We start from the raw sequence: 27,745 nt of genomic DNA, 5'->3' as shown, positions 1-27,745 counted from the left end.
CCCCCCCCCCCCCCCCCCTTTAATTACACCTGGATTTTAGGTTTAAAGACTAGATTTTATGAGCTGGAAGTTTTGTCTTTTTCAAAAAAGTGAAAAACCAAAGCTTAATTTAGCTGGAGGGGTGCTAGTTAAATGCAGTTAAACCAATGGTGAACAGTCCATGCAACCAGAAGAAAATTAACCCAGGTGTGCTAGGAGGGTGAATGTTGGTGCAAGTCTTCCTTACTGTCTGGTCCACAGCAGCTCTTAGCTGCATGCACTCCTGAGTTCAAGCTCTGGTGGCTCATGCTTTTAGTTCAGTTACCCATGTGCCAGCCCAGAAGCAGCTGCCACAGTGAGCCCCACAGATGCCATCAAATGCGGTTGAGCACACGCCTGTACCTGGAAACTAGGTTTGGCTGCATGGATAAGTTAGCAGGTTTCATCGTTCTTCCTTGGCAGGCTCGGAGCTTTCTCTTACCGGAGGGGGATCCTTTGAGTACCTGCCAAAGGCCCTGAGGATACTTGCTTTGTATCCTACTCGGATGCCACCATCCCAACCCCTTGTCCCACCGGCATGATTCAGTCCCACACTTCTGGCCACAGACTGAAGTTTTGACAGGCTGAGAGTCAGGATTGATGAGCTATATATACGAGGGCTTTGTTGCATGTTAATTTTGGGCAACTCCAGGAGCTCTTAACCCCTGAATTATCCGCACGTTAACACCTTTAAATTGCAAGCTTTTGTTGTGTGGTTCAAACTGATGCCACTCCAGGGCGGGATTACCTCTGATCCACATAACCCAGCTCCTCTTCCATTAAAGTGTGGCCACTCCCCACATGTGCTGCTCAAATTGAAGGTGTGGCTGCAAGCTAGCACTAAGATGATCCATATTTGTGTGGCTCGGTGTAACAAGGCCCCGAATCTCTCCTGGCCTTCCTTAGGTTAAGGAACAGGAATCCTGGAGCAGAGCCCCTCCATCCTCAGTGGAACGAAATGCCTGATCGGAAGAGTTGGACCCTGTAATAGAAAAGCTTGGGGGGCTCATGAGAATTTGGTCAGCTCTGTTGATGACCAGAAAAGGCGACAGACCATGTTCCCTCCTGACATGCAGGGGCACGATTATTTTGAAACGGAGGAAGTTGAATCTGGACTTGCCTCCAACTTAGTCTTGTGCAGAACGAGCAAAAGAATCGCAACCCATGCTATAACAGAATATAAAGCAGGAATTTGTCCAGACTGCAAGAAGGCACTGGGGAAGATCTCGAATGATGGTACATGAGTTCCTGGATGGCATTTCCTTGTAGTACATTGTTGCATTTGTTTTCTTTACACGAGGAAGCTCAGATGTCCTTTACGCTCAGCAATAACAACACGAGCTCCGAGTTAGCCTTGATAGGTTGTCGTTTGAACACCAGCCCCGCTGGATGCTGGGGCATCAGTACTTGCAGCCTATGTGTTGTCTTCTCTTCTGTTCAGACCGCTCAGAACCTGTGGGGAGTTTGGGCCACGAGTGTCAAATGCTTTCAGGAGCATCTCTGAACGTGAATGCCGCTTGGATGTCGTGCGTTCCTGACCTGTTCGGGCAGGCTTGAAGCTGAGGCACGCCGCCACAAAATCATTCTGTAACAAAGTCGAATATCCGGGTCTCGGGAATGAGGAAACAACCCTAATTCCTTTTCATTAGGGTGATAGCAAGTTGCTTGGTGCTTGCACAGTGTCCAAGCACAGTGGGGTTCTGACCCATGGCATGGGCTTCTGGGTTTTACCATGGTACAAATAATACATTTTCAATAAAATAAATGCTTATCTTCAGTACAGCTGAACACCCCCATTTTCTGCACAAGTCTACAAGCCACCAGGCGCTTAGCACATTTAAAAAACCGTACCCCTGTGCCCATGATTTCTATGCAACGTTCTTCCTTCTTCGGTAATAACACCCTTTTTTTTCTTTTCTTTTTTTTCCATTTCCAGGTGATATCTGCAGTATCCAGACTTTCCTTCCACAGTATTGCTCAAACCAAAGGAATTAGGTAAGATACTTTTAACAAGATGTGTAAGATAAACTTGGCTTTCCTCCAGCAGGATCTTCTAATGCCTGACAGCATCCGAAGGTATGTGTGTATTAACTTGGCTGCATGTGTGTTAGGGTTAAACCGACAGCAAACAGACTGCCTTTGTGATGAGTGGAGCGTGCTTATTATGCAAGTGCCTTACTGACGGCAGCCGTGTAGGCTTCTTGGCGTTTTCCCTTGGATCACCAGGAGTGGTTTAAAAATGAATTAACGTTTCGTCTCATTTAAAGGAGTCTAGCAAATTGAAGTAGTTCTCCAGTCATTACCTTGAAGCCCCCTGCCTCCTCTCCCATCTGCTTAGACACCTGTAGCAGTTTCAAAGGGAAATAACAGGTGAAAGAGACCTTAACTCTATCAACACCCCACTCCTAATATTGGACTCTGGTTGCCTCCTATGGAGCATCCGGCTCAGAGGGATGGTGTTTGAAAAGCATCCAGAACCAGAGGATTCCTTAGAGACATATCCACTCCCTTTTCTTTTTTTCACTTGTTGGTATTAAGTCATTTCTCTGGTTCAGAGCCTGCACTGCACAACCCGGTCACACTTTAAGAGGGCTGTAACTCCGGACGCTCTGATGCCAAACCTCAGGCCTCTCTGACGTGGGAGATGAAGGAATGACCAAGACAACCGAGTTGCAGCCTGCTCATGCGATTGCTAATTGTTGGCAGATTTCCCATTGGGCTTCTGTGCAAAGTGTTGCACACTTCATCCGGTTGCTCCCATTTCTTCTCCCTCCCTGTACCGTCCTCTGCAACTGAAAGGGAAAGTTCCCAGTGCAAAAGCAAGGAGGTGGCTCAGTGTTTCCAGAGGATTCACATATCATTTACTGTAGAAAAAACTGATGTTTTTACTGTTTACTAGATTTTACCATGCATTAATAATAGTAGCTCAGAGTCTTGGTTTGCATTGTATTTTGCACTGGAGCTGGGACATTTGCCCTATTCTGCTAGTTACAGGAAAAATGGAGGAGGAATTAAACAACATGATTACAAACCCATCATCTTCTGGTCATCCATATTTCATTCCCTGCAGTTTGTTTTCAAATTGATTTCTTATCATGCATATTTGGGTGTAGTGTGCATGGTATGGAGAGGGAAGGTGATGAGAGGGAGATGCTTTCTTCTACTCCAGCTGATCTTTTATAGTCCTGTATACATCCCCACTCGATGCCTTTGCTGGACTCTTGCATTTTCTCCCCACTGCCTCTGATCTCTTGTAGATGACATTGAAACCTTGCTGTCTCTCTGAATCTGCTACCAAACAGGGCTTTTAACGGCACCATCACAAGTGCAACCTTCCTTCAGTTGCCCCTATGCTTCAGTCACTGAAATGCTAATGCTGTCTCATTGTTCACCAACCCCTTTGTTTTTGATCCTTAAGGGTGGGTAGACATTTACTGGGAAGTTCCTCATTCCCTGGAGTGCACCTCTCACCCAGGCGGAGGTAGCAATCTTCCCCAGGGTGCCAGGGAGGAACAGCGCTGGATGCTTTGATCCTGAAGGGTGTCTGGAGCAAAGGCTATAATAGATCAGCATATTAGTTTCTACAGATAAATGTGATCACATGCATGCTCTTTTATGGTTACCTGTACCACTGGAAACTTTCTCAGTGGCTCTTTGTTTCAGATCAGGCCCTAACTACTTAGAAAACAGGGGAAATACAAGCCAATTGATGACAAAGTTATTTGGATAAAACTTTTATTAGACCAACTGAATAGTTGGAAAAAATGTTCTTTGCAAGCTTTTAAGCTCAGGTGCCCTTCTCCAGGCATAGAGAGAGTCTGCTGGTCTTTGTCTTCTCTCTAGGGTCGGAATAGGAGCTTAAGACAATATGCAAAATCCAGGTCCGTGAAAATGCAAATGTGTGGTAGGGCAGCGCAGAGGGGATAGGAGTTAATAGGTGTGGGGCAGATTTATGGGGGGAAACAAAAAGAGGGCAATGTCAACAAGATGATAAAATGCAGCTGCGAAAATATAGAGAGGTAACCTGGAGTTATCAAAATGGCATGAAGGTTATATTGTGCCATAAATCCAATGTCTATATTTAATCCATGCTTTTTTGTATCCAGTAGATTTATGAAGTGAAGTTCACAGGCTTGTCTATGAAAGGTGCTTTGTAGATTCCTTTAGACCAACACGGGTGTGAAAGAATCCCCTTCCAGCTTCCTCTGTCTTTGGGGGTTGTCTGTTTTCCTTCTCTCTTGTGTCTATCAACCCAGTTGCCCAGCAGCCAACTTGCTCCCTATGTAACGGGCCCCGGGTAAGAGCTTGTGGATCTTGCCCCTCATTATTCTGAGCTCTGGCCTCTCAACACCGGGGCAGGGGCTTATGCCCCTGTCACTCTATTAGGTAACTATTACGTTTGCCAAATTAATTGGCCTGCATCAAATAACACTTGTCCCTGACTGGGTCCAGGTGGTGAGGTCAGTAGGGCTTTTTAAGAGGGTCCCTCCAGGAAGAAGATGGGGAGGCATTTTAAAACACACACACAGAAGCATGCACCTCCGCAGCTCTCTCATTCTCTGGATGCGGAAGTGAGTAACTTACCAGAAACCTAACTAGCAACTTAATTTAATGTACTCTAGTCAGGTATCAAAAGGGTACCAAGCTGCTTTTGTTGCTTAGGGTTATTTTGCTACATCTCTGACTTGTACCCCTCCCCATGCCTACCCTTTCTACCCATTAAAGCTATCTGTTATAGCCAGCCTTATCATACATGTTTGAGAGGGGCTGGGCAGGCCTTCTTGCTCCCTTTACTTGGCTGACTAAGGGAGGCTACTTTCTATGCTTTGGGCTATAAGGAGCACCCAGATATATCTTGATGGAGTTAAGCAACCCCTAGGTCTACAGGGCCTGCATAGCCCAGGTGGCACAGGGCCCAGACAAAGACCTGAGTCTGGGTGGTGGCATTGGTACTCCAGGCTTGTGGATGTACTCCAGGAAGGTGGTCAACCAGATGTGAGGCACTTGAAGCTTGGTTTTTGGGTTGGGTGCAGTGAGGCGGGTGGCTCGGTGCAGGAGCATCCCCTACTGGCGTGCCACAACGGCTGCAACCAACATCTCCGGCCAATTGATGGTGCATTTTATAGGGACTTGTGCAGTCTTAAGTGCATTTTCCCTTTGGCACATATTAGACCTCAAGGCTTACAGGATTGTGGGGACATGATGGCAGAGTAGTTAAAGCTTGTTCTGGATTTATCCAAAAACCTGCTCACAGTTGATTGTAACTATTGCTGTGTATGGTCCTTTGGGTTGAGGAGTCAAAGGTGGCTGGACCTGATGCTGGCCCCATCTCTCCCTTGTGTGCCATCAGTCTAATATGACTGGGGTGCCTTAGCCATGTGCCACTAGCCTCATATAAACCACAGACCTTTTAATCTCACTTTAGGATTGTGGAGGAAGGCCCCACCTCCATTAAGTATATTTTTTCTTCTTCTTGCACTGTCATGAGACAAATGTGTCCCATGCAGGGCAGGAAGACAAAAATAAAATGCCTGTGCTTTTCAGATTCTTTCTCTCCATTCACAGCTTTCTCGGTCCATGAACCTTGCTAGAAAAACTCTGTTTCATAGAGTGATTCGGAGGCCTTTCAGACTAGCTGTGCAGGGATGACAAAGTGCTTCTTCAAAGCAACAAGCTCTGAACAGTAAAAACTGATCTCTAATGAAATGTTGTGTTTACAGAGCACCGCAATGGTTGGCCTTAATATATTGCAGCTGTAGCTACAGCCGGCATTTTGTATTTACTTCTTGTTCTGTTGTAATTCCAGTGGCAGGTTTTCGAATTCATTTGGAATACAGAGGAGCCCATAGCACGCATTGCATTATTGACTTACCTCCTTGCTGGCATACTGCCTCTATTGATTACTGAAATAGGGGATTGGTTTATCTGTTGCCCAGGCTTGTTTGCTCAAATGCCACATAAGCTGCTATCACTCCCACCTCCCACTAGTTAAAAGAAAATGCACAATTACAGGGACCACCACCCACTTTGTTGTATGCAGGGTTACCACTGGACTGTTCAGTCGATGAAATGCACTCCAGTTTCAGACCATTGCACACTGTAGTGACAATGTCCCTTCACTCTGACTCCTGTTCATGCATAAGATTTTTGCTGGTAAGAAAAGCTTATTGTGCTCTAACAAAGATAGAAGCTTTCAGTCTCTCTGATGTAAGGTTTTTGTGGTTAAGATACTAGACATGTGGTTGAGGAGGGGGCCTGGGTTCAGTTCCTGGCTCTGCTTTGGATTCCCTGCATAACCCTGAGCAGATGATTTAATTTCTTTGTACCTCATTTTCCCTGGTAACAGCATTTCCTTTGTCTTGCCTGCATCAATGGTATGCTCTTCAAGTTGGGCTCTATTTATTACTTTCTGTGCCTGCAGCTCCTGGCACTGCTGTGTACTCTGTTAGAACCATAATTGCTACAGAAATCTAGCAGTAGGGCCTTCTCTAGTGCTTACCTCCTTGATAGCTGAGTATAGCATCTCTTGCACTTGGTGAAGTGGAAATGTGTTCAGGGAGGCACTGGGAAGTAGTCCAGGTACATTTCTCCATCCCTCGAGGGAAAGCATCTTCAGTGAACTTGCTCTTTTCCCATTTGTGCATTCATGTTTCTCCCTGTCAACACCAGTGCCTTCCAGTAAAATCAGTGTCATTTGCGGTCTTCATGGCATCTCGGCATCTCTGGCCTTTTTCCACCATAGTTTTGATGCTTCCATTCTTTCCCTCCTGGTGCTACTTGACATCAGGCAGAGCAGGTTGGAAAATAATGGCTCATCAGAGGAAGAGTTACTGTTGATGAAAAGGGCCATGGGTTTTTAGAGGGTGTGATGAGGCTGGGAGGATGTGCTCCCTTACCCTGAGAGTAACCAGGCTGAGCTGTACTTCAGCCCCAGACAGCTTTATGTCCTTGCCTCTCTGATTTTAAGTGGGCAGCTGTTAGGAGGAGTGTTGCTATTGCATGGGTATGCAAAGCTGTCAGGATTCCTGCCATGGCCTGATCCTCAGCTAATGTCAGTTATCAATAACTGGATCAATGGCATGGGTACATATAAGGAAAAAATTGGATGCACACCAGCATGCATAATATGAAGCCCTGGGCCCCCCCCCCAGCCAGACAGAGTTGATCATTGTACTGGCAGAGATGGTTTCAGAAGCCCAGTGCCTTAGAAATCATAGGTTGTTATATAAGTAGGTCCCACACTATGATTGCAACAATTGGGGAACTGTATAATATACCAAAACCTGCAAGACCTGAAGAAAAACGCCTCTTGGCTTCAAACACCAAGCTGCAGGATTTCTGCAGGAGCTGAGAAATGCACTCCTGGAAACCAGTCGGGACGGATCACCCAGTGAGTGTGAATGCTGCTGGTTATGGGGCTCGGATCTGGTCCGCGTGTCCTACCAACATGGGGAATAATAAACCATGCATGGGCTTCTGGGATTTTTACCTCTGCTCCACCCACCCATTCCTATTTAATTGATTGCAGGCAAGCGTCCCTGGCACAGAATAAATCTCTTCTGGAATAGCACTAACAATTTTTGAAAACCCTTTTTCCCCTGGCATTTGGATGTCCGGGTGGTAGCGAAGATGACTGTTGTTGCTATTTAATATATTACTGCAGTAGACACCAATGAGCCTCAATTGTTATCATGACTCTATTGTGCCAAGACCGGCAGAAACACGCAGTTGGAGAGGGCCCACGTGCCAGACACCTGAATCCAGATCAATAAGGCCAAGGCTTGAGGCAGAGGAAGCATTGCTTTCCCCATTTACAAAAAGGGAGCAACCTTGGGCTGTGCAAGTCATGCTATGAACTTGAAAGTCCTTACGGTTCGCTACGTACATAGTTATGTTGCTGGATCGGAGCAGGGGAGACCAAACGAGTTGCAATGGGGCACCCGTGGTAGAGGGGTGAGCTCCTCTCCGTTCTCCTACGTTCCCTTCAGTGCCTCAACCAGATGCTGAGCAAAGATCTCCGAGTCGATTGACTCCTGTGTTGCTCACAGGGGCTTATTCCTTCCAGTCGACAACAAATCTGCCTTTATCTTCGCTGAGCCTGGAATTGATCACTAAATCTGCTGGGCCAAGTTTCTGATTATTCATTAAACTGCTGAAATTTCCTTCGTCCCCCCCAAGAGGGGAGTTCAGTAAATTAGAACCAGGCTCGGCGCTCCCAGGTTGCCAACCGCTCCTTTCGACTGCCGGGCATCGCAGCGTGCTCGCTTTGTGCCGTCGTCACGTTGGGGGATGCGTTGTGATTAGTATCCACGGCTGGCAGACAAAAGGAGGATGGGTTGCTGAGAGTGACACGATGCTCGTAATTACATCGAGGAGCTTGTCTCCCTGATTAGGTGCAGCACTTAGGCAGATCACTCCTGCATCGTGTGCCATCCTCCCCTGCCTCTCTGCCACGGGTGCAGGCTTTTTGGAGATGGCAGCTGGGTATTTCCCAGCCGCGCTCATGCAGTTGCCGTTTAATTGCATGTAGTTTGAGAGAAGCTCTGTCGAGGAGGATGCTGCTGCCTCGGTCGTAAGAAAGGGAGCAGCTACCGAGCACATACTGTGGGCGTTTGGGGAGTCTCGGGCACCACGTTTAAAATGTGAAGGAAGTGGCATCACGCTGCTTCCTGCTCCTTGGCAGAACATCCCAACACGGGACAATTATTTGACCTATAGGAATTTCCATTGTGGATCTGACAACTATTCAAGTCTGTTATTCTGTTTCCAACAGTGGCAAGCCCCAAATGCATCCAAAAGTAGGATGTGAAACCTTGCAGGAGACAGGGATAATTCCCTTGTGGCAGCCACTCCTTCGAGGTTGCCTTGGGCCTTTGAGTATGGAGGGTTTTTTTAACCCTTGTTGATGCCCATGAGTTGAATCCTAACCCCATCGGAGGCAGTGGGTATTTTGCTACAAGCATCAGTAGAGTTTACCTTGAGTTGAAACTTTCCTGTTCTAGTCCTGGTTGCTTTTACTCCACAGCCCTTCGTGGACTCTCTTGGCCTCAAGTCTTTTTTTGTGGCAGTGAGTCCCACTGGTTAAATGCAGGCTTCACGGGGCTGCAGCACAGTCTGGTTATCTGCTCAAAATACGTGGTTTTCCTGGAAACCAGACTTTGCAAACAGAGCAGGAGGCTAAGAAATCTTGGCTTCTGCGGCCTCATCCATTTTTCATGTGCGCACAGTGAAACCATTTGAAAACCTAAAGGAGTTAGTGCCTTCAAAGAGCCAGTCACAAGGATGTTAATCTAAGTAAATCCCTTATATATGAACTGAAACCTCTGGAGCAACTCGGTGTAAAGACACTGCCACTTATAATATATGTACTGTAGCATAACCACGTTAGGGAGTGCGAGCGGAGATATTATTGTGGGAGGACTTGCTTGCAAAGTGGGCACTTGGTCTGGCAGAGAGATGACGGTGCCTTAACCCCGCTTGAGGGGAAGAGGAGGAGGAGTGTGTGTTTTGCTGGGGATTAGGAGGTCAATTAGGATTCCCATTTTCCATGTCCTGCAGAAAGCTGGGTGTTTGATCTGGAGGTATGTAATGTGTACAAATCCAGTACAGACAAGGCCACTTGAGTTTTTACCAGAAGGTAAACCCACTCAGGTCAGCAATTTGCCCCTGGTTGGGATTTAACTTGTGGCTAACACTGAAGTGCTTTGTTTTTGTGTGCATTACCTCCTGCATTGCTCATGCACAGGGCCTCCCCGGCGGTGGAAAAGCATCTCTTCTGGCAGTGAGGACAAGCCCCTGACTGGGAGCGTGTTGCTCATGGGATGGATCTGATTTCAAGGGAGAGGTGAATGGTGCTTCCAATGACTCCATGTCCCGAAAAGTCACTTTAGATTAGGAGCAGGGATGTCCTGTTTGGCGTGCTAGCAAATGGAGATTGAAGGTGCTGGAGGGAGCAGAGGAGACTCTCCAGAGAGGCAGCACTCAGGGGGCTGGATTCTGTATCCGGCAATGCTATATACTTGCATGGGAGTGTTGTGGGGGCTCAGCATCTCTGTCACTCCCTTGGACATCCAGATGTGGTGGATCTGATGTCAGGCACCCAGCTGTGATGATATATTGTCTTCGGCAGCCCCCTACCTCAGTTTCCCTTCCTGCAAAATGTGAGGGGAGGCTAAATCCTGTGATGCTTGGGAGGTGCCTGGAGGGCTCCCCTGGAAGGTGCAGCACCAACGCAAAGGATTGCTGCAACCGGGCCAATTTGAGTCAGTGGAAAGCCAGCTGTTGTGAGTGCGAGTGGCATTGGGCCCCATTGCAGAAGAGCTGCATGGTCATCTGGTCAAAAGGGTCCAAGTGACAGTAGGAGCCCAGGTCCCCAGTGCCTTTCTCCCACGCGCTTCCTATTCAGGTGCTTTGGAAAATCTGACCCTTCCGCCTTGAACATAAAGACCTGCACTTTAAATAACCTCTTTCATTCCCGAGCTTGCTGGGGTAGAAGGTGACTAGTACAGAGACAAGCTAACAGCCAAAAAAGGCCATCATCCCTTTCCCTTCATGTAACCCCTGCTGCACTCATCCTCCTCCCACCGTGGTCCAGCCACGAGTACTGGACGTGGAAGGTCATGAGAAAGGAACGAGCCCTAACACCACACCAAACCTGCCCGCTTGCCCCAAGCAACCAGTCCCTGCCAAGCCGGTGTTGCATTGCGGGCAAATTGGAGGGAACATGTCGCTTTTCTTTCGTGATAGCTGTTGGTGCCGGCTGCCTGACTCGGCAGTGTGCAACTGTGGCCAAGCCTCATGCCATAAAAAATTGCAGCGTTCCTCTTCGATCCTTCACTTCCCACTTGTAACTTTCGGTGCCAAATGAGGCATGACCGTGTTTGCAAAGTCCAGCCTCTAAATCTTCTCCTCTTGGCTGTTTCCTTCTCCTCATTGCTGCGCTGTATGCTGGAAGGACCTGCCAACAGACCCAGATGGACTCCTCCTAGCAGAGCTCGAACTCTCGTTGCTGTCATGAAACACGACTCCAACTGGGGGGGCAACCTTTTGGGCAAGCGTGCCCCAAATTAGCCTGGCATCCTCCCCAAGTGCTCCCCTTCCCCTACCCCATCTGCTGCTCTGCTTTTTGCTCCCGGCCCTGTGCTCTCTGCCAGGTCTACTGCTCTGCTTTCTGCTCCTTGCCCAGTGCATCTGACCTGATCTGCTATTCTGCTTTCTGTTCTCCACCCTAACTGCCACCGTGCTGCCTCTTCCCTCCTTGATGTGCCATGTGCCATGCACAGATTGCTTGTGCCACAAGTTGAAACCTGCTGCATTACTTCATCCTTGGTTGATGCATCATCCTTCATCGTGCTAGGTCCTCTCCTGGTGCAGAAAAGGCCTAGTAGAGCTACCTAGCCACTGGCCCTGCTCCCCACCTCCCTCACCTCTGCCCAGTCACTAGCATCTGCCAGTGTGTACCAACCAAAGGTCAAGCAAGATGGTGTGAACCACTGGGTTGCAGCTGGCCTCTGGAGAAGGAACTACTCTGATTGGGGTGCTGCTGATTTTGCCTTTACGATCACTGAGGGTGAGGTAGGATTTAATTTTTTTTGGCTTCGCTTTTTTTAAAGGACCGTTGCCAAAATGGCTGTGCTTACTGCTTAAACGGCCTTCCCACTGTACCTGGTTTAGATTGGGACGAGCACAAGTTCTGGTGTCAGGCACTGGAAACACTAGGGACTTTGGTAAGTAGGATCTAGGGAAACCTACTGATTTTCTGCAACACCAAAGGGCAACTAAGGAGACCGCACCATCCCTCACTGAGGCCCCCCATGAAAACAAACTGCTCCTTTCCTATTGGAAATCTGCTATTAGCCAAAGCACAGGTCGCAGGAGTGATGGCCCAGGGATTTGCCAGTAATACCAGTACCTATGTCAAGGGGGGATTCTCACTTGCTTGCTTTGTGGTCTTTCCATTCTGCCCCTCTGCACCGCTGAAGGGTTTCTAATGGTTGATGCATCCTGCCCTGCAGAGTGTTGGGGGAGCAGCGCTCACATGTATCCGAGCGTTCGGTTTGCTTGCAGGAAGATGGATTGAGCAGGAATCTTCCCCTACTTGCCCATACAGAGCTGGTAGTGCTGACATTGGGTAGACAAGTCCCAGGAGCTTCCTTGTAACCTTCATCACTTGGACTTGCACTCTACCACTGGCTCTTTATACAGTGGGGCCACTCTCCTCTACTGGGGTTTGCTTGATAGGTGCTTTGGACTGGAGATGAATTGTTTTTTTGCAAAAAATCTAGTCAGTCTAATAAAAGATATCACCTCTACCAGGAGTTCCAGTTCTTTTGGACTGGAGATGACATCCAGTGAAGTCAGCAGGGTTCATTTGATTCGCTCTACGAGGGGGATTGCCTTGAGCTGCCAGAAACTTTGGTGCACAGCACAGACCAATGCATAGATTGATTCCATATTGCTGTAGTGTCTGGCCAGCCCCATAGGACTGGGCACTATATAAGCACATCATCAGAAACAGTCCTTGCCCCCAGTGAACTCGCAGTGTAAATGGCCAGGGACAAAGTGGAGGAGGGAAAACAGACACAGACTCCAGAGATGTCTTGCCAAAGGTTACACAACAGGTCAGTGGCGGAGCTGGGAACAGAACCCAAGTCTTTTGACTCCCAGACCAGCATTTTGTTGTATGGATCAGGGAGACGTGAACCAGCATCCCAAAGTCCAAGCTCCTCATTTTATTTATTTTTTTAATTTCAAATCCAACCCTGGAGCCGGGGCCAAATTTCACATCTTGCATCCATCTCCCTTATTGTCTAAACCCAACGGCTGGAGAGGAGCAGCCTTCCATTTGGCGCCGGGGGTGAGATCAGAAACAAAAAGCTGCAGTCCTGCCAGCAAAGCTCAGCTCTCGCAAATCCCAGCAACAGGACCACACAAGGCCTAACACAATTAACCAAGAAGAAATCACTTCCGCCTGCTGTCCTGAAGGGAGAGAAGGGTAATAAGTGAAAATCTTTGCTGTGGATCGAAATAGATTCTCCAGTGTAATGCAGACCTCGCACTGTTTGCACATGGCCTCTTGTCGCTTGTGCTAAAAGGGATGCCAGATCAACCCAGGAAGTGGTTTTATCCACACGTGGGTTTGACAGGCAATTAAAGTCTCCTGCGATTCAGTTCTGGGATGTCTGCAGGCAGTGATGTGGGTTGAAAAGGTAGTTATGGGGCCTCTTCTCCTACACAGTTTGTTTTATAAGCACTATTTTATTCACCGTCAGCATGCTCTCAGTAATTACCTACTGCCCATTTTTTTTTTTAATGTTATTGTGCCTCCATCGGGCACACTTCAAGTGTTACAATAAAATGGATTGAGAAGGGCTGTTTAATGAATCTGGGTCCTGGAAGCTCCCTGTTCCTGCATACATCTTTCTTGTGCTCTTGGCAAGCTGCAACTGGAATCCCGCTCCTTCCACTCCACAAATGCCAACTGGGGATGCAAGGGAGTTTCTGGACCTAAGCAAGGGTCTCATCATCTGTCTGTGGGGCAGCTGCTAGAGGGTGACAACTCTCCAGCCCTCGTGCACATGCAACCAATTCTTTATGGAAAGGACACGGGGATGCCTGTCTCCAGCAAATGCTGGAAGTGGTTTCTGTCATTGCTCCTTGGAGGAAGGGGCATTGAGGGAGGAAAAACGCAAAGTATCAGAAATAGACTTGAAAATTGCAGGCTTTATTTTGCATTCTAAGTCCCCTGCCATTTTTTATTTTCAATACAAGAAGAAGCCTGGGAGCGGCACTTCTTGGGACGGGAGCCATTCCTACCCTTGGATTTGCCAACCTGGGAGTGACCTTTGGAGATCTTCGTCCCAAACCATCTTCCTTGCCTGCCTCAAATGCAGTGCACAGCCCAGTAAGATGTCATGGACCCTAAGGTCTGGTGATCCTTGGCATCTCTCAGGCTGTCAGTGAAACTGGAGCCTTCCAGGGTGAAAGACGAGTGTGTTAAAACGCCTCTAAAATAATGCATCGGCTTGCTTTGATAGTGTGATGAATGCTTTTGCTGTTCCCTGTGTTTATTGCTGGTCCTCACTTGGTCTCACACGTGCAGCAATACCAATACTGCCAAGAGTACAGACCCTATGCTACTTTGAAAGACTTAACATTACCTTAGTGAAGTGAAGAGAAAGTCCCAAGGGACAAACTTTGGAACAATATAAACAACAAGTAGACTCTCTTACAGGGTACTGAGCTATGACAGGGGCAGATCCGGGGCTGGTATATATTGTCTTAGCTCCATTTAAGACAATGAAATCAATGGAGCTGTAACAGTAGACACCAGCTGAGAACCTGCCCCTCGGTGCTTGCAGTGATTTCCCAGCCGAATGCACCGAATAGCCACGAATTTGCCGCAAGGGCAGGAACGTCCCAAGGAAATGCAGTGCCAGAGAAGAAATGCAATAGCTCAACTCAGAATCCAAGCTGTGCTTTATACCCCAGCTGAAGTGCTGAACCAAAGCTGCTGATGTATATTAGAAAATTAGATTTGAAGGCAAAGGCTTTCTGCAAACTCCTTTCCCTTAAATAAACCTCCCCCTGGATCTGACACTCCTTTGCCTTGATCGCACTGCTCTGTCTAGGAACACAGCGTTGTTATAGCCAGGAAAGTCTGCATTAATCTCTCCCTCTTCCATCTATCTCGTGAGCTTGGCAAACTCTGGTTTAGGAGTGTCCATGTGCAGAGAGAACTAGGTCTATCTATAGTTGGATTAATTACGAGTCTCATAAAACCACTTTAAAAACCTGCTATTGCTGGAGTCAGATTGGCTCCCAATTGATCAGTAGTTGGGAGGCAGTGAGATCTCATGAAGAAAATACTATCATCTCCAGATTCAGGCTGGACTAATGCCGCAGCACTTCTCCATGGTCTTACAGCCCTAGTGTTTCTCTTTCTCTCTCTTCCTCCATCCCATGTTCCTTAGAATGGTATTAAAATATATCTCTGGATTAACCACGGTGATTTGTGACAGACAGCAGGGCACTGTAGGAAAGGACGCAATGCAATTGCCTTTGAAATGTGTTGAACAGGCACTGATTCTCACAGTAAAATGACTGGTTGCATTTTATTCTCAGTCTGATGCTCCTTGGCAAGCTGTTGAGGGCTGCATTTCCCTTTCTGGCGCAGGGAAGCAGGAAGGGCTGGGCAGACCTTGCTGCTGGGTCCTGCCACTAGCCTCCTCTGGGTCCTACTGCCCCTGGCTCCTGTCATCTTTGATGGACAGCTAGGAGCAAATAAATATTAATTTTCTAATTTTTTAGGGGCCCCGTGGGCTGGATAGATTGGCCTGGCCAGCCAAATCCGGCCCCTGGGCCATATTTTGCCCACCCCTGCCTTAAAGACTCTCAATGGGGTGACAAAACACATTTTCCTTCAAATTGGCAGAATCCTTTTGGTAAATGGAAACCATTTTATTTTATCCTTTACTTCCTCGCTCCCTCCCTCCCCCCCAAATCTATTTTGATAATTTTGTGTTCTCGTTTTAAGGTTTGTTTTAAGACAGGCTGAAAAATATCTTTTTTTTTTCTTTCTTTCTTTTCCTGTGGGGCTTCTGCACAGGAGCTGCAGAGCTCATTGCATGTGTACATGCAAATGAAATCAGTAGTAGCCTGCACATATGCACATGACATCAATAGTAGCCCTCCCCTCCCTGTTGCCTCCCTGGCATACTGGAGTGCATAGGTAGCCATGTTTGGTGAGGGCATGTTCGGCATAGGGCAGGCTTTTTGAGCATATTTCCCTTTTGATTTTGCATTAACTTAGGCTTGACCCTCCCTCCAGGTCCTCTCCTTTTTCTCCTAGCCTTCTTTTTATTGCTGCATCTTTTTCTGTCAAGGGAGAAAGCCAACACTTTCTTCCCCCTATTTACTGCCATCACTGGAGAGGCAGCTGCAGATTCCTTTTGCAGCCTCTTCTTTCCCCAGATACTGGAAACATCACTCCAGCTTCTACCAGCACAGGGCAGAGGTGTCCTTAGTTAGGTTTGCTTCAGTCCTGATGCGGCTGGTTGCGTACCCAGAAGAAGGTGAAGGCACTGGACCGTGCTGCATGCTAAGACAACGTAGCTGTGATCCTGTAAAATCATCTTTGTGATACAGCTGAGGATGTAACTTGCTTTTTCCATGCATGATTTCTTCTTAAATCCAGCTTGTGAGAAATGTTTTGAGATCCAAACCACAAGCAAGAGAAAACCAGGCTTGCTCAGTGCAGTCATCTGAAAGCTTGCATAATCTGAGGGGTTCCTTTCCAGTTATGAGTAATATAACCACATAATAGGGTTTTCTTTCTTTTAATTAAATTGAGTATCTCTTGGACTGCTCCAGCACTTTTTTGCACTGAAGGAAGTACTGATTTTTATCTTGCTTTATCACAGGCATCTCTCTTGTACTTTTTCTTCTGCCTCAAAGCACTTAACAGTGGCGATCCTGGATTGTCATTTCCATTTCGCAGCTGAGACGCAGAGAAGTGTAGCGATTTGATTAGTGTTGCACAATCTGTCATACATAAGACTAGTAAAGGACTATCAGGTCTCTCCATTTCTAGCCCCTGCTTACCGTACAGCTGCTTCTTGATAGATCTGTACCTCGCATGCTGCCTTACTCCTCCTCCATCCTGTCGAAGCCAGTGTTGAATGCATTTCCAGTTGCATCCAAAATGTATTGTGAAACTGTATGGGGGTTTTTTTTGGACGTCTTCATGAATACTCACAAACGCATTTGGTTTCCACACCGTCCCTGGAGGGCCTTTTGGATGCCAAAGCCAACAGATTGCAAGTGACCTACATTAAAAGAGAAAAAAAATATGGGTGGGGAGGGATGGATCCGTGGCTGTCATTAAAGTATCCAGCCCCCTGCAAGGCAAGGAAGACTGGTTAGCTGCAGGAGAAGCCTAAGGCAAATGACAGAAGAGTGCCCTCCCTTAAGAGTACCATATGGGTTGCAAATAGTCCCATAAACTGATTTGGTTGCAGCAATGCCTCTTTCGCAGAGTGCTATGGCTGCTTGTTGTGACAGTCATGGTTATTTTACAGGCAAGATTTATGATGCTCTGAAGTTGCAGACCATCTCAGCCAACCGGGATTCAGCCTGAGAAGCTGCCCATTTAATAATTAAAAGAGAGTTGTCAGCATCCTGATGAGCCCTGAAAGTTCTCTTGACTTTGTGGGATGTGTTTTCCGCCTTCCCGTTCAGCATTTAGAGCTATGCCCATCTGCACTGAAGTAATAAAAATGCCTCTCCCGATCAATCAGGTGTGGCAGAGCTGCAGTCCCTGTAAAATAAAGTGAGTGACAGCCGCTGTTGCAGAGCTGAAAAAGATCCGCTGGCATTAACAGGCCAATTCTTCACCTTGTGTAAATCAGCATCACTCACTCAAAACTGATGGGGCCTAGTGCAGATGATCCACCTCAAAATCTTCACGTTGCAAGTGCAAGTCAGATGAAACTTGTGCCATTAAAACCTTCATCACATCCTGCTTTCCCTTAGAGCTTCATGATGTTTGCCACTGAGGTTTCTTTGAAAGACTCTGAATCCTGTGCAATTTTAAGGGTGTTTATGTGTAAAAATAGCTGCATCATCATGTTCTTTCTTAGTTTTTCACTTGGTCTCACTCCTGTAAAACCAGTGAGTAGAGTGGTAGGAGAGAGGATGGATGGATAGATAGATAGATATTGCTAGACAGAAATTTGTCACAATTATCTCCTATGGCTACACAGAGATGGAGGGAAATATCCACCACTAACGTAAATGCTTAGGCCTCCATTGGCTTTTGGGAAGATGAGACGATTCATGCCAGCCAAGGATATGTATCTGAATGAAGCTGCTACATTTGCACATATGTTTTGACCATTTTTACGGAGTCGGCTGATAGATACGGTGGTTAGATGTAGAGCATGTCCCTGTAGCAGAAGGGAGAGCCTGTTATAAAAGCTTATAATTTGATGGATGAAGGATCTTGATGGGCTTTCAGGTGAAACCTCAAATCCAGGTGGGATATACCAGTGAATTTCACAGATGGCCATGGCACAGGTGTCATATTATGGGCACTGCCTCTCATCAGTAATAGAAGGTAAAAGGTTGAAACTGCAGATTGCCTGGGGACAGATCCTGGCCTGATGCTTTCATCTGCATTTAGGTGTCTAAATCCAAATGTCCTGCCTCTCAGCAGAACTCAGAATCGGCGCATACTTTTTTTCCTGTCTGCTATCTGTACTTCTGGAAAGTTGGGCACTGAATGACGGCTTTCAGTACTGAGACTTTAGACATGCACAGCTGCAAATGTGGAACTGCGTACTTAAAGACGACAGACCTGTCCAAGAAACAACGCTTCCCCGTACAGCCAGACGTATAATATGCATTAATGTTCTGTGTGATGCTGTTCTGCTGTACCCACAAAGGCATCTTCCATGTGAGGTGTTTAATTTCTTATTGACAAAAGGATGTAATTGCCAGCTGCAGTTGCTCTAACAGGCACATGTGAAAAATAATATAGACTGCACCTTCCTCCCCTTTTGATCAGAGCCACTATATAGTCTCTTCTGTGCAGGCCTCTCAACTTGCATCAAACTCCAGGACCCAACGCCCTCCTATTTCAGGACAGCTAAGATCCAGCCCCAGCCTATACAGAGCATGCAGACTGCAGGTAAAGCATTGCAGACTGCCAGCTGGTATAAATCAACCTAGCTCTGTTGAAGTCAATTGGCACTAGAAAAGGATGTGGTCCATTGAGCGTCTCAAGAAATCTCTCATTGCAAAGGCTCCCCCATTTCTCCATGCACAGCTTAAAATCCTGCCTGTGAAAAGACTTGAGTGTGATCACTGGGTTTAAGAAAAGGCAGATGTAGAAAGAAAATAGTGTCAGCCTTCACCCGTTGCAGCCTGGGGTTCAACTCGAGGGTAAGGTTGGGTTATCTGAGTCCCCTGCAGACTTTTGCCCACATCATAATATCATTTCCACAGTCACCCAGTAAGCAGCTTCCACTTGAGCAGCCTCCAAGTGTGACGCCAAGAGTCCAGGGGATCAGGATGAAGTCTATGAATGAGCACTGGATGTGAAGTTATTGCAGCAGTTGCCTTTGACGATGCCAGGCTTTAGCCATGCTATTAGCCTGTTGCTTTTGTGAAGGTCCCATATGTTCCCAAATCTGAATGGGGAAGGAAACAGGCAATTAACAGTCCATTGTTGTCTAAATTCTGTTACAAACTGGCTTGCTGCTGGTAGAGGACATCACTTTAGTACAATGATTAATCCCTGGGATTCCCAGCATTGTCTCTGGCGAGAGGTAGGCAGTGTGGCTTTCAGCAGCCAGGCCCAGACACATAGACACTGGAATACACTTAGGAATAAATCTTCCTGTTTCCTTCCATTATCTTAAAATTGCAACTTATCTAGTTCCTCCCATTTAATAATTCAAAGGGGACAGCAGCCAGGCAATGGAACTGGCTGGGTTGGAAACCGGAGTATGTAAATGTACAGAAGCACACGGCATGGTCGTTGGAGAATTAATCATTCCATGGCCCAAAGCAACCCAAGGGACAGGTGATGGGGATTGGGGTTTTCCACATGAGGAACCCCATGGAATTTTAATTTCTGTTATCCCTGAGCATTAGATTTGCATCTGAGATTATTTCTCTGTTTCTTTGTGAGTTGGATTTTGTCTGAGCTCCACAAAAGCCTTGCATTGCTTGCATGTGAAAATGCCCTAAGTGTTTCATATGATAAAGGACTTAATGATTGCACAGTGTGGGCGATCATCTTCTGCCGTAACCATTGTCCTGAGAAGAGTCATTCACCCCAGGCTCTATAACAAGTGACTCGGTGACTCCTTTTTACTAGACTGTAAAATAAACGCATCCGCTCTGCTTGCATTTTACTTCTTTGATCCCTGGAGATGCCATGGCCGAACGCTGTGGCTTTTGTCTGTTAAGAAACCAACTCTGGGAGGTTTCTTATCTTAATTCTCTAAGAGTCTGTTCCAGCAACATTCAGAGTTGTTCTGAGTTTTGTCTTTGACTTCAGTGGGATCGGGGCCTATCTGCGTTTCAGGTAGATGCTTGGGGAAGATGCTGGTCGTTCCATGGTCTTTGGGGAAGACGGAGCTGGAAGCAAAGCCTGTTTTTAATTTATCTGCAAAATACGAGGTAGCCGCACCCTCCAGAAAAGGCAGGCATTTCTCTGCACAGAAATCGGAGCTTTTGTAGGGAACAACCTTAGACTACGGAACAGATTCCCACCGGGCACCAGGACCATTGCAAATGTCATAGTAGCCTGCTCCAAGGATCAGGCACTCTCCTTTGAGAGGCTTCTCAAACATAAAACGCAGAGCAGTGCAGACAGGTACAATGACATTTCGGAAGCCCAAATGCTACCCAAGTAAAACATTCCCACTGCTCACAAATTTTGCCCCCTGCCCTTGCGCAGGCACAAGGGGGGCTTGGGAAGTGGGGAAGGAGAGACGGCTACAATCCATATTGCTTAATGCACAGTTGGGATGCCATCGCACTGCTCCCGCTTCCATTTTCACTTCCACAGGATGCGAATAACAATCCTGATGCCGTGTTTTGAAACCCGGGGAGACCTGTGTTTATTCTCTGACCTTGTTGTGCTACCTACACATTGAAACCCTGTAGGTTTGGAAAAAGGTACGTTAGGACCTCCCTTCCAAGGTCTGTGTTTTAGAAAAGTTAAAATCCCCTGAAGAGCTTTTAAATGATCTATGTCAGGACTCTGAGCCATGCTTGCGTCCTACTGAATTGTTTGGGGATTAAGATTCCCAGTTTTCTTTGGCCATTTTGAAAAACGCAGGTGAGACCTTTCTAGGGGGCATTTGCTATTTGCTGCCTGGTCACCATGTACTGGGAAATTTGAAGGGCTCTGCCCCTAGTTTTTAGGGTCATCAGTTGTTAGTCCCATTTGAAAGCAAGGCAAGGAAAGGTAAATGATGGCATACTTACAAGCCCATCAGCACTGATCAGACATTGAAAGCTGTGTCTATGGCCGAATTGTTGATTCACTGAATCGGCATCAAATCTTCAGATTCAGATTCGGCCAAATCGAATCGGGCACAGTGATCCAAATCAATGAATTGAATCACTGTCCCTGATTGGGGCCGAATCCAAATAGAATAGGACCCGCTTCACACACCCCTACTGATCATGTATGATCTCCACAAAATGTCCAGCCTGACTCTGACTCAATGCCATTTCTGTAATCAGTTCACAGTGATCGCAACGATAACCTTCTGCAGCTCCAGTATAGACTTGCAATGAATTATTAAGCTGCCTGCATGCGCCTCCAACCTCGATATAAACAAAAAAAAGTGCTAGTCAGGAAACTTCAGGTTAAAAGTTCGCTTAGTGGGTTTTCTTGTAGTCACGCTGGCCTCTGTACCATGGGACAAAAATGAGAGAATGGCTTTTTTTCCCCCCAAAGACATAAAATCTGTTACTTCAGCTAGCTCAAGTGGAAAAGTTTGTATCCTAGAGCTGAGACAAGATGGGAGTCCTTGTGGACAAGAGCCTGATGACGGCCCCTGGAAGGTGATCTAATGAAAGGCAATGAAAGCCACAAAGTACTGAAAGAACGGCCTACACCGTGCTCATACATGTAGTTCACATGGTTTCTGCCTCCAAATGTCAGGTTGCCGTGAAGCTGCCCATCCTTGTTAGCAAGGGTAATGTCCTTGAGTTATGTTCAGCAAACGCATCCAAGTTATTTGCTAGGATTGAAGCCATATAATCTACACTTGATTTCGCTTAGGTGTTGCTAAGGCTTCTGTTACTGCCCTAGTGAGTTCTACACAACTTTGCATTTTCCAGGTGAGTTTGAGGCGTAGAGGGAAAGTATCTTGCTTTGGCTTGCACTGGAAGAGAGCCCCTCTTAATAACTAAGCGAGGGTATCCCTGGATAGGATGCAGCCGTCTGCTTGTGTGTTGTAGGTTTGGTTCCTCGATGATTAACTAGAGCTTACCCAGGGAGTCTAACAGAGCTAGGAGCCAACCTGAGATCACCTGAGTCCAGTCTAGCGCCTTACACAGAGAAATCTTTTCTCTCCAGCTGCTAAAGGTTTATCTGATAATCTCTTCCTCGTTGTGTTTTTCCTTTAATCCCATTCCGTACTTCCACATTTCATCCTTGTGGCAGCTGGTGTTGCAGAGATACAGTTTGCAAAGCCCTGTCCTGATCTCATTTGCACTGCTTTCCCCCTCCGTCAAGGTGAAAGAGCTGGCCAACTCCAAGACCTCTCATTAAAAAAAGAACAGAAGTTATTCTTTTTCTCTCTTGGCTGTTTCCTTACTTCCTCCCCGCCCCAGCATCCCATGTCACAGGAACTGATTAAATATATGGCTTGTAACTTGAATATTCCTTATTACTGTTTTGCCACCTTGCTTTCTGGCTGGGAGACCAGTAGAGGAGTAAGTGAATTTTTTGGGAGATGAAGAGCCAAAGATGAGTGTCAAGTGTGATATTCTCTAGGGTGATCTTCCTCCCTGTTTCTATATTCATGCTAATATTAATGCTAATAATGATGTTAGCATTATTACAATGCTCCTTCAGTCCACTGAGAAGGAGAGAGGGTCCTAACTGCTTACATAGACCTTGTGCTTGTGCTTTGCCCCAGAAACGTCTTAATTTTGTGCTCCTCGTATGAAAGGGAGAGGCCTTTTCCCCTCTTTGGAGTCGCTTCATCATTGCGATGTTGTGCCCTGTTTCTTTATCCTTCTCTCTCTCCCCTCCCTCCAGTAGGATCTGAGGCCAATTTTTATGATGCAGTAGTTGCCGAGTTGCATAGACTCCGCTGGTCTGAGGCTCACATGGCCTTTGTATTAGTCACTACTCCCGGGGGTGCTGGCTGGAGAAAGGAGATGCAGACACGCACGCAAAAACCGGATTGATAAAATTAAAACCACAGGCGCTTGGTATCACCAGTCTCCAGCCTTCAGAACTAATGAAATCGCTTCCAAATCATCCAACGGGCTTAAAAACCACAAGATTAATAGTACATACCTGGGAACAGGGCAGGGAATCTCTTTGCCTTTTGGTTTGTGGCCCATCAAGGTGCACTTATTTCATATTTTCAAGTTTTTCTCTGCAGCCCTAAGAGTTGGAACTTCTTTTTTTTTTCAATTTTAAATTAAAGCTGAATTTCTTATGCAGTTTCTCCCTTCCAGCAACTGGAGGTTTTACAGACCGTCATTGAGTATCAAATGGTTTGTAATAAAACTGAGGATACTAGTCCCTGATCTTTCCTTACCCTGCCATGCTTTTTGCTGCGTTACAGGCTCTCGGGGCATTGTTGGTGCCCTGGCTGATGCTTGGGAGCTCCTGCGTGTTTGCGCTGTGAATGCGGACACGTCGCTCACGCTGTCCTGTACCTAGTCTGAGGCCGTCTTACAGCACGGCTTGGTGCGGCACTGCTTCCCCACTCTGTTTTTTTGGTTCATTGCCTTCTCGCTGGGTTAATTGCAACCAAACTAACTGTAGATTGGAGCCCCGTTAAGAACCACTTTGTTCGGTCTAAAGCAGTCACCAGGGGAAGACAGGAATAAAGCAAAAGGGGAAGGCAAGTTATTGTTAGAGATCTGATCCAAGAATAGCAAAACCCGGGACTAACTGGGCCATGCATTAAATCTTTGAGACAAATCAATCTTTCATGGAACTGGGGAAGGAGGAAATTACACTTGGGTGCAGTTAAAAGTTCACATGCATCCAATTTTGCTCACCCGTAACTGAACTTATCAGATCCAGTATCACCATTCCCTGCCATATGGGACAGTCGGATCAGGGAGCTCATTACCACTTGCCCACTCGGTTCACAGCTCCTTTGGGCGTCCCTGACTTGTTCCTCTTGCTCCCTGTACTTGCTTTGCTGGATTTCCTGTTGGCAGCGATGCCACACACGGATGAAGGCTCTGAGAGCTCTCTGCTTTTATTTGTTTTAACTTATTTTCATGCATCCAGGTGGCTCTTCTGAGCACAGATCTGTGATCACCACCCAGGGCATCTGGAGAGAAGTCAGCCTGACCCTCAAAGACCCCTCTGCTCTGGGGTCCTTAACAACTGGAAGCATCTTGTACCTACCAGGGTGTCAGCCCGCTGAGGCCACGTGCCAGCAATAACACGTCACATTTAATTAAAGCAGTATTTTGTCATCTCCTTCATGTATTATTTGATTATTGCTTCAGAAGGAGCCAACAAATTCTTTGCTTTGTTAGTCTGCTTTGCGGGGAGGTTTTCTGGGGTGTTCATTTCCCCACCCTCAGGGGTTTTAAACCTTTTAGACAGATATTGGATGTTGCTAGTTGAAGTGAGGAAGGCTGTTTTCTGCAAGGGCCGTATTTGAAGACTTTTCTGTTCACTGCAGCTGGAAGCCGTTTTCACTGGGCTAATTTCTTGCTATAAGATCTGTAGCACCATATTGCACGGGAGCCTACAGGGAGCATAGGCGGGGGCAAAATCTAACAGCACATCTTGGGGAACTCTGTGGGAACCACAATCTGTGCCGCAATCAGCTGGATATTGTTAACTCCTGCTTGTCCTTTCTGCTACCCTGATTGCAAGGTCAGGTTCGATGCTGTGTTAGTTAACATGCTTCCTCAAAAGCTCATGGTAATGTGTCCTCGTTTTTTACCACTTGGAAGTCCTGGTCCTCTTGACTCTGGAAGCAGAGACAAGTCAGTCCCAAGGCTGCTATGACCATTGGGACTATACATTATTGGTGATTCTTCGGGCAAAGTGACCTGGCGGGACCCATCTCCTCTCCAGGTACGGATGGCCATGAGCTCGGAGGGAGCTCATCCACCCTTTGACAGGTCTTGTTAGTCCTGCTGGGTGTCCACACACCCTCCTCACCCAGGCCAGCCCAGTTGGGGTTGCTGGTTTAGTTGCCAACAACCCGACTGTGGAACAGGCTGCACTGGTTTACATGGTACCAAATAATGGACCAAGAGAAGCCTGGCCCAGCAGGGATACAAGCAGAGTCTGAGCAAAATTATCATCAGAAGCTAACAATACTTCTGGGGCTGGAGTTGGGTAATAGGAATACGTGTCATTCTGACTAATATTTATGTTCTGAAGCAAGTTGTCTTCGGCAGATCCGAGCACAGATGTGACCTCAGATGGGCCATGATAAATAAGGGCAGCATCTAGAAGATGTCAACATCACCAGTAACTCTGTTCTTTCTCCTCCTTCTCCAGACCCTTCCCTTCCGAGGAGACCACAGAGAATGACGATGATGTCTACCGGAGCTTGGAGGAGCTGGCTGAGTAAGTGGACTTGCAAAATGGAAATTGAAATTAAAAAAAAAAAAGTTGCAATTCACTTTTAGCCAAGTATGATAAAATATGACAGCAGGGCTCTAAGGGCTGTTTTCAGGTACTTGCCAAGCAGGTTTTTATTTGTGCTGTTACAATAATCTGTTTTTTTTCCCCCCATATAGAGAGCTGGGAGCCATCCATTCTAATAGAGCTCAATTTATGAGTTGCTCCATAGGGGATGATGAAGGGGCCAAGGCACTGATCATTCTTTCAAATAATGCTAAATGTTACTGTAAATGCAAAAGAGTTGTATGTAATTCCTCTGATTGTCTGCCTAGGGATTTGCTGAGGAAAGGGAAGTAGTTTCCTGGGATCTATCCCTGTTTTCCACTGGTGATAGCTGCCCCCCATAATTGGAAGATTGCAGGTCAGGGGATAATCCATAAAGAAAGCCTTCAGCAGGGTGTAATTCTGTGCACCCCATGCACACTTTTTAATGCCAACAAGACACGTGGCACCGTAGAGTTCACAAACATAGTTTTCTTCTACCAAAGAGCTGGTACCCAAAACATGCTTGGGACAGGACATGCTAGACTAGACGCTCCATCAGTGAAGTATGACATAGTGGGATCCATTGGGTGACAAGAAAGAGGAAAAGCCCCATTAGTTGTATTGTAGCAAATAGCGGTCGTGTTTGTGGTCTCTAATCTGTCAGATTAGGTGTGCTCAACCCCCCATCCACAGGTCCCATGCATGCATGGGGTAGTGCAAGACCAAGCAGAGGCAGCATGGGACCCCAATCCCATCACATGGGGCTGTGCAGAGGTTGTGTGGGCCCAATTCTGGCATGCAAGGGAAATCCTGGCTTGAACGGTCTGATCCGGCTCGTGGATCAGCCCCATGCTGCTCACCTGGCCTGTGGGGCCAAAAGGATGAGCACCATTGTGTTAGACTGTGGACAGTTAAAAGACAGTCGAGATGCACTGGGAAGGGAGAAAGGCAGGATTATAACCTCAATTCAGAGATGGAGACCTGAAGCACAGAGACACTGAGTAGCTTGTTGAAGGTCGGCCGGGAAATCCATGGAAGCGGTTGGATTTGAACTCGAGTCTGGTGCCTAAAGAGGAGTGGGAAGGGGGGGGGGGGGTGGTTCGAACGCTTTTGTGTTCCTCACCCTGTATAAGAGATGCTCTTCTGTCTGTTGCCACCTGTTCGAGGCTGAAATCAGGGGGCTTGTCCGCTATGTTGGTAGTGGAATAACTATTGAAGCAGGGTTTCCACGTGCACCTATGGGTGCTGTTGTCTGAGAGCTGAAGCCTAAAGGAGCTTAATACTCTTTGAAAATGCCAGCTAGCCTCTTTGAGCTTTGTAACACATGATTGATTGCTGATGTATATTCCTGATCGTAGGGTGTATTATGGGAAGGCCTTTGGGACATCTGTTTCTATATTTATCTCTATCTATGACGCCTGTCTTTGTCTTTTTCTATCATTTTGCTGTTGTGACAACATTCAGCCTTTTAAACAACCTTGAACCGAGCCTACAGGGTGAAATCTCGGCCTTATTGAAGTTAATGGCAAAATTCCCATAACGTGCAATCCGTTTCACATGGGGAGAAAGCCTGTATGGGTGGATGTGTGCCTTTATACAGTTAAATATTATTGTTCCCCAACATAAATAATAAGGCTTCTTAATCCAATGAGTTCCTTATGGCTTCAGTTATTGCAAAAGTAAATCATAAATTATTATTACGTGGAACAGAGGGTATTTGAATCTGTCTTGTGGTTTTGTCTTAGAAGCTACACTTTAATATAGTTTCACTCATAAGGGATCCTTAAAAAAATAACACATTTTTCTTTCAAATGGGGTTAATATCTCTTCACTATTGGGCCATAAAATTCCTGATTCTCGCACATACTCATATTTTTAATTGGAGACATGTTTGTGTGTGAATTCCTGGTGCCTGTGAAAGTGATGAAGGCTAATGAAGCTGGCCGTGATCCAGACAGAGCATCGTCAGGGCAATATTTCCCTACTAATAAGAATATTCGGTGTGATGTGCTCAGGACAAGGAACAAGTTATTATGCCTTTTAAACATGATTTGCATCTTTAACTGCTTTGCTGCTGGTTTACACAGCTGCTAGCAGGTGACAATGCACAAGCTAAGTCTATTCCATCTCGGAGGAAAGGCAGCAAGAGGGCCCAGCAGCCCCCCTGGCTCTCCAGGGACCTAGCAGACCTCCTGAGGCTAGAAAGAAAGGCCTACAAAGGATGGAGGATGGGATTCACCTCCAAGGAGGATTATTCTGCACTGGTCCAGTCCTGCAGGGAGCAAACCAGGAAAGCCAAGGCTGCAACTGAACTCCAAATAGCTTTGAGCATCAAGGACAATAAAAAGTCCTTTTTCAGATATGTGGGGAGCC

At 46.7% G+C, this 27,745-nt stretch overlaps 1 protein-coding gene across 1 annotated transcript in view; it reads left to right on the top strand.

Moving 5' to 3' along the window:
* Positions 1-27,745, top strand: part of VAV2 (vav guanine nucleotide exchange factor 2) — a 321,762-nt gene that overhangs the window by 202,688 nt on the left and 91,329 nt on the right. The window contains exons 4-5 of the mRNA XM_019510306.1: positions 1,955-2,013; positions 25,262-25,330. Of these exons, the coding sequence (XP_019365851.1) occupies positions 1,955-2,013; positions 25,262-25,330 (128 nt within the window). The remainder of the gene's footprint in view (positions 1-1,954; positions 2,014-25,261; positions 25,331-27,745) is intronic.

Source organism: Gavialis gangeticus, unplaced genomic scaffold (genome assembly GCF_001723915.1).
Source record: "Gavialis gangeticus isolate Ggan-Ray unplaced genomic scaffold, GavGan_comp1, whole genome shotgun sequence".
In the NCBI taxonomy this organism is placed as follows: Eukaryota; Metazoa; Chordata; order Crocodylia; family Gavialidae; genus Gavialis; species Gavialis gangeticus.
Note: the sequence above shows the minus strand (reverse complement) of the source record. Positions and strands in the feature narration are given on the sequence as shown.